Source organism: Octodon degus, unplaced genomic scaffold (genome assembly GCF_000260255.1).
Source record: "Octodon degus isolate 3935 unplaced genomic scaffold, OctDeg1.0 scaffold00001, whole genome shotgun sequence".
In the NCBI taxonomy this organism is placed as follows: Eukaryota; Metazoa; Chordata; class Mammalia; order Rodentia; family Octodontidae; genus Octodon; species Octodon degus.
Window position 1 is genome coordinate 9,718,303 of NW_004524577.1, and position 7,482 is coordinate 9,725,784.

Genomic DNA, 7,482 nt, shown 5'->3' on the forward strand with positions numbered 1-7,482 from the left:
GATCCCGTAGCCCAGCAGCAGCTTGCCCCCTATTCTGCTGGCAAAATAGCCTCCAGGGACCTGGGTGACGATGTAGCCATAAAAAAAAGCACCGAGAATCCATCCTTGAGTTTCCGCATCCCATGCGTACCTCTTACCCTGGAAAAAGCACAAGGAAAAACCAATTCTTTAAGACCTTCACTAAACAGCTCCCTTGTCTCAGTGCAATGAGGTAGACACAATGACAGTGTAAGTGACAAGGTGAGTAGGGCAGTGCTGGCCTACAGCCCCAGGCCTCTGCAAATTTTACCTTAAGGCGGGTTTCCCCACCGGGCCCACTTTGGCCCCAAGGTTCAGCAAAGCTATAGACTTCTCTTGCACAGGGCCTGTCTTTGAACCAGCAGAGCCACAGGCAGACGCCAGCATCTGCACTGGACAGGCAAGGCCATGTCGGGGCCACCCCAGGATCTCTCCTGACTGTGTAGGGCAGGTGCAGGTAAGTGGAGTGGCTGACTCAACAAACGCACCCATCAAAGGGAAAGATTTTAAGCAAACCACCTTTTATCCAGTTTGTGGCTTACAGGTAGTATTCTAGGTTTTGTGAATGGGGCTACCCAGGAAGGTCACGGGGTGGAGTGGAGAAACTGCCTGCCGTGGATCCAAGTGTTCAGCAACACTGTTAATGTTAAGTAAAGCAGAGCAAAGTATGAAGTGCGGAAAACTCAGCCCTAAACACATGAACACCCACCTATCAGTTTCATTCTAACATGAGGTAGGCAAGATGACTTAAAGTGACTTAGCTTAAGTTTGTTTGTTTATTTATTTATCTGGTGGAACTGGGAATTGAACTCAGGTGCTCGCGCTTGCCAGGGAAGCGCTTATTCCACTGAGCCACATCCCCAGCCCCAATTTATTTATTTATGTCTCTTTGAGACAGGGTCTTGCTCTGCAGCCAGGCTGGCCTTGAGCTCACTCTGAAACCCAGGCTGGTTTTGAACTCGCAATGATTCTCCTGCCTCAACCTCCCAAGTGCTGTGATTACAGGTGTGCGCCACCACACCCAGTGCCCATTTATTTATTTTTTAGTTTTATTTATTTATTTTGAGACAAATTTTCCGTATGTAGCCCCGGCTGGCCTCCCTCTCATGGCAATCCTCCGGCCTCAGCCTCCCGAGTGCTCGGATCACAGGCGTGCGCCACCACTCCTGGCTATGCCATGTTTAAATTTGGGCAAAGACTGTCCTAAGAAATTGACTGGTTTTCATTTCTCATTCTGTACCTGGGATTACTGAAACTCTCCTGTAGCTGTAACTCTGTAAGTACAAGAGCTACTGCATAATGGCCCCATAAAAACTAGCAATAATCAAAGCAGCCTAGTTTCCTGATATGCCAAACAAGTTCTTCCAAATTCTTTTCGAGGATGGTGTAGTTACAGAGGAAACTGAAGAGCTACTCCTCGAACAGATTGAGGAACAGATAGCCCAAGCGCAGCAGCCAGCTATGTTACTGTCCAACCAGCTCCCCGGTGCACACGAAGAACGCGGCCCAGAGAACACAGAAAAGCGACCGTTGGCCTTGTGGATGGAGGGACTGCAGTGCTTGCCCCTGGCAGCACTTTAGGCGGTCCAGGCTGTCTGCTTTAGAAGCACCTACCGTTTGATTACGAGGCACTTTCACGAGCGACGAATGCTCCTTACACTCTCTGGAAGTTCTGTTGTCTGCGGCAGTCGTGTTGGAATCGACCATTTCCACCAACGCCACGCTCAGGTTCACACGTAGGGCGTAGAGCACGAAGAAGCCAAAGCAGGACAAAAGGGCCAAGTTGTAGCGGGCAGAGCAGCACGCTGGCGCTGGGACACAGAGTAAAGAAGATGTTAGCGACAGAGCAGGTAACGCTGTCCCCATTACGGGAAAGGTGGCTGTGGAGATGTGCGCAACTTTCCGAGCACGAATGTTTTCTGGGACTTGTCTCAGACTAAGCCCATCTAAAAAGCTCCCTCAAGGAAAACGTGTTCTCTCTATCTGAAGCTTTAAATCAAAATTAAGATGTGCAAGCTGGAACTACAAGGCAGCTTCCACAACACAGCGGCACCAGCTCTATCAGCGCAGCTCAGGGAAACCTGTTCCAGAGCCAAAGAATTCCTCACCCCAGCCAGCCTGCAGAAGTCCAGCACAGCACGAACAGGGAAGGCGGCTTAGAGGCCCTGTGGTGCCTAAAAGCTCCTAAAGTCACAGCCAGTGAGCACCTGCCAGAGTGCCTCTGCCAGCTCTGTGACTGGCTAGGGACAGCCGCATCACACTGTTCACAGAGCACAGGAAAAGAAGACCAGAGAACAGGGTACAAAACTCCCCTCCAGCAAGGTCTTACCTTCAGGGATGCCCTCAGGGGCCATGACTCCTCCAGGCTCTCCTAACCCCAGTGTTTCTCAGAACCTGGAGCAGGCGTGGAACCATGACAGTTGCAGCCCTGACAGTTGCTTAGGAGTTACTGAGCTTAAAGGGCCCACAGCCAAAAGAGAAGCTGCGCAGGGAAGGCAGAGCAGCCAGGAGGAGCGAGGAAGGGCGATCATGTGACAGGAGGGCTCTGCCCTCATTTTTTTATTTAAGAGAAGGCCCATGGACTGATTTCCTTTTTAAACATGTTATGGAGCTGTGGAATTGGCAAGCATGAGGCTATAGGAAGCTGAGGGCAATCAGCCTTGTAGGGACAAGGGGACATTCGGTAAACACTGACTGTTAAGTGGCCATTTAAAATCTGGGGGAGCTATAACTAACTCCAGCTACCTGAGGAAGCTGAGGCTGGGGAAGGGTTCCTTGAGCTCAGGAGTTCGGGACCAGTGTGGGCAACACAGTGAGACTCGGGCCTCAAGCAAACCAAACCAAGCTGAACCGAACCTAACTGAACCCAACCCAACCAGCCAGCCAGCCATGGTGTGGCGGCATGTACTTCTGATCCCAGCACTCTGGAGGCTGAGGGAGGACGACAGAGGATAGCCATGAGTTCGAGGCCAGCCTGGACTACACAGCAAGATCCTGTTTAAAAAAAAAAAGCCACAACCCAATTACATTCCAGCCTGGAGCTACAGTTCAGCAACAGAACACTTGCCTAGCATGTGAGAGGCCCTGAGCTCCAGCCCCAGAAAACACACACACACACACACACACACACACACACACACACACACAAACTCATAGACATTGGTGCAACAATAACAACAGCCATGAATCTATTTAAAGTCACAGATACCTGCGCTGGGGATACAACCCAGAGGGAGGGTGCCTGCCTAGGAACCTGGTGTACATGCACACACAGTCCTGTGCTGGACCCCAGAACCATAAGGATGAAAGTACGAACACACGTTTCATCAGGCGATGACAAATTAAATACATGCCTTTGAAGACACAGGTGCTTTTATTGGGTTAGGGCACATCACTATCACATAGAAATGCGAGTTTCCTTGCTACTCAGGGCTTCCATTGTTTTCTCTGACCTAACCTCAAACAGGATATTGGGGAAGCAAACTCCCGACCTGAAAGATAACCTGGGCTGAGTTTGTGTTTTCTAAAACCAAAGAATAGGGGGCCGGGGAGATGGCTCAGTGGAATAAGTGCTTCACTGGCAAGCACAAGGGCCTGAGTTCAATCCCTGGATCCAGGGGGGAAAAAAAAAAGTTTGAGCTCTTAAAACCAAAGAATGAATTTTAGGAACAGAGGTTAAGAGCAGAATATATTTATTGGGGGAAAGAAAACTTCTGTCTGAGAGGGACAGACAGGGGCCTGAGCAGGTTGCCCTCAAATCTATCTTTCTCCAGGGATTTTCATAGAGCAAAACCATGTGGTGAAGCGGGTCTAAGGTGGAGAACAAGGGAAATCACTGGGTGGGCATGAAGTGGGACAAAACTGGTCAACCAATAAGATTATAAGTATAGTTGCTCAGGTAAAATCGATTAAATCCAGGACCAAATAGGGAAGCGAGTCACAGACGTCAGTAGCAAGCAGGCATGAATACAGAACAGGGGCTCTTCCTGTAGGGGGCTGGGTCAGTGACTTCCTGGTTTCCTCAAGGGGAGACACCTATTTAGAATGTCAATCCTGGATGTTTACCTTTAGGGAGGTAAGCATTTGTTTGATCTTTGTCTTGCTGTCTGACCCACAAAAGAAGTGTGTCTCTCTGAGGCATTTGGCCCTCCATACTGGCTCCTGCTGAGGGCTCAGCCCTGTCTGACTGCTTACAATATTTCTACCTAACTCAGCTGCCTATAACACCAGCCCCATCAGAACAAAAGCATGAGCATACATTTCATTAGGCAATGACAAATTAAATACATGTCCATGAAGATTCGGCTGCTTTTATCAGGTGAGGACAATCAATACTACACAGAAATGTGTTTCCTCGCTACTTGGGTTCCGCTGTTTTCACCGACCTAACCTCAAGCAAGAGGTCTTGGTGCTGTTTCAGATGAACTGATTCAGACTGAAACATTAATGAAAGTGGCCCAACTCCACTTGGGTACACATTAATACACTGTGACCTCACTTGCCCGCACGCCTGTCTTCACAGCTGCCAACTGCAGTCGGTTTGTACTCTGTGCAAGTCAGCAGAAAGTTCTCACTTGGTATTGTTTTCCTGCGTCCTGTTTCAGGGGCATGGCTGTGAGCATCACGGTGCTTCTGCCAGTTAGGTCCAGATCTGCCTGCCTCCCTCCCTCCCTTTCTTCCTAACGTTTATTTATTTTTTGTATTTTAGGGAAGGGTCTACAGGGTGTTCAGGGTCTCACTATTAGATCAGACAGCCTCTGAAGAGCTGGGATTACAAGCGTATGCCACTATGCCCAGCCTCAATTGCCGTCTCAGTGTGCCCAGGGGCAGGCTGGCATGGCAGGCCCGGGGACTGAACCCCTGGCCCCTGTGCCTGCTTGCAGGTGCTTTAATCCGCTGAGCTATTTGGCTGGCCCTCTTCCTTTTATTATTATTATTATTATTATTATTATTATTATTTATACAGGGTCCCCCTATACAGTTTACACTCATAGGGATCCTCCTGTTTTCAGCCTCCCCAGCACTGAGATTACAGAGATTACAGGGTGCGCCACCACACCTGGTCTCGGTAGACAGCACGGTACACCTGGCATGGTAAACCGTACCGGGGATTGAACCTAGGTCCTTGTGCTTGCCAGGTAGGCGGTTAGACTGCTGAGCTATCTCTCCAGCCCTCCTTTCTAATTTTTAACACCTGGCAATCCTCTAGTCTCAGCCTCCAAGTGCTGGGATTACAGGCTTGTGCCACCACACCTGGCTTGAGAACTATTTCTAAGGCTCCATTCATTCTCTTTTGATGGAACCGACTAGGAAGCTGCTCCGAGCAGGATTTAATATTAAGCAACTGGCTTTTCATGTTACACGTGAGGCTATCCAAAGCTTGGGCCTTGCCTGGAGATGGGCAGCAGACTCAGAGTAGGAGAACCTCTGGGAGTCGCTGGTCCTGCCGAGGCCTGTGAAGCCGGATGCCTCAAAGGACAAGGTAAGACCATGGCTGAGCATGTTTGGGCTCCAACCCCAATTAATGAAAAGGAGACTGCAGCTCTAGCCTTCTGTGGTGAAAGCCTTCCTGGAGATAACACAATTCTCCTAGATTAACACAGTGTATTACTTGGAGAAGAAGTCCTCAAAGGGGTTCCCAAGTCCGGCCCAGACTCCTGCATTTTCTTCAATATTATATATATATTCTTCAAATATATATATTATTTTTTGTATGAGGGATCAAATGCTGGACCTTGTACTTGCCAGGCAGGTGCTTATGTCGTTGAGCTATCTCCCCAGCATTTTTCCCTCCTTTGCTTGAAAAGCTAATAAATGCAGGCAGCCCAGAGAAGTTCTTTGTCTAAAGCCCCAGAAAAATCTCTGTGAGAGGGCTTGGATTCTCCTGGAACCCTAAAATCATTTTATTTGTCTCATTTATTTGCTTTTGGCATGCACTCCTTTGGAGACTGTGGGTCTAATCAGCCCTCAACAACTAGGGGATACTAGGGTGGTACTCTTTCACCTGAATTGACCCAGATTTGCTCTCTGCTCCAGTCAAATGGGCAGCAGTCCTTCGCAAGGCATATTTTACAGAACATGCTGCCTTTTAAAAAATCCTTTCTTGGGGGTGGGGAGAATTCTCAGTGGCATAAACAACTGCCTGGCAAGCACAAGGTCCTGAGTTCAATCCCCAGTACCACATGCATGCTGAGCTGGCCACCAAAATTGGGCATGGTGGCCCATGCCTGTTATCCCAGCACTGGGGAGGCTGAGACAGGAGGATCACTATGAGTCCGAGCTGCTGTAGTGAGACCCTGTACCAAATATATGAAAAAGAAGTTAATTTTTAAGCTGGACACTGTGGCACATGCCTGTATCACAGTTACTTGGAGGCTGCATCAGGATCACAAACTCAAGGCTGGCATGGGCACTTTATTGAGACCCTATCTCAAGAAAAAAAAAGTTAAATACTTTGGCACAAGAAAAATTCAGATAAAAGTAGTATATCTGCTTTATCAAGTACTATTTAAAAGTTTCTATATCTACTTTAGTGATGGAGTGACTACAGGTGATTTTTTGTTTTAAAGAGTGTATTTGGCTGGGCATGGTGGCACACACCTATAACCCAGGGTGCTAGGGGTAAGAGAGCGCTCACAGGAAGATACAAAGATCCACACTAGCCTCAGCAATTTAGTAAGATGCCTAAAGATAAAATCGAGAGCGCCAGGGATATAGCTCAGTGGTAGAACTCTGGTCTAACATGGGTAAAGCCCTGGCTCTGATCTTTAGCACCACAAAACGAACAAGCAAACCGCATGCCCTATTGTTCTGTGACAAACACTGACTCAAGAAGCGTGTGCGAGTGTAGGGACCAAGTGCAGGTTCAAGGTCATTTAGGGCAGCAGTCCCTGACCTTTTTAACACCAGGTTTCTCACAGACCTGGGGTTGCGGTTGGAATGACTGAAGCCTGTTACACTACACTACACTGTGTATTTGTATCCACTATTATCAGATCGTAACATATGACAGAATCAATATACGATGCACCATAATGCACAACCTGGCCTTTCCTTCAGCTAGATGAGCCCATCTAAGAGGTGGGGGACAGTGGCCCCCACCTGTGCTGCCTAGGTTCACTGTCCTATCACTTCATTTTAGATGCTGTCGCTGCCACAAACCCTGCTTCACAATGACAGGACGTTGGCAGCGGCTTTGCAGTGCTCTCCTGGTACCTCAGGGTAGTCGGCCTTGACTTTAATCTAGAACACATGGAGACTTGCAACGATCTCAAACATAATTTTAAGGCCACCTCAAGAAGTTCATCCTCTTCTGGCACAGAGTCAAAGGGTATTGACTTGGCTTACTCAAAAGGCATCCTGGGTCTATTCCTTTCCGGTTTGGGGTCTTCGGTGGCTGGGAAGTAATGTTTCAGCTCTTCTGAAAACTGAGACAGGTACTCAGGCACCAGCTGGGAGAAGATG

At 48.5% G+C, this 7,482-nt stretch overlaps 1 protein-coding gene across 1 annotated transcript in view; it reads right to left on the reverse strand.

Annotated features, from left to right (window-relative positions):
- Slc17a5 (solute carrier family 17 member 5) overlaps nt 1-2,459 on the reverse strand; it is a 27,875-nt gene extending 25,416 nt beyond the window's left edge. Inside the window, exons 1-3 of the mRNA XM_023710497.1 lie at nt 2,348-2,459; nt 1,633-1,829; nt 1-138 (exon numbers count right to left, since the gene is read on the reverse strand). Coding sequence (XP_023566265.1) covers nt 1-138; nt 1,633-1,829; nt 2,348-2,372 — 360 coding nt within the window. The 5' untranslated portion in view covers nt 2,373-2,459. The remainder of the gene's footprint in view (nt 139-1,632; nt 1,830-2,347) is intronic.
- Nucleotides 2,460-7,482: the final 5,023 nt, after the last annotated feature.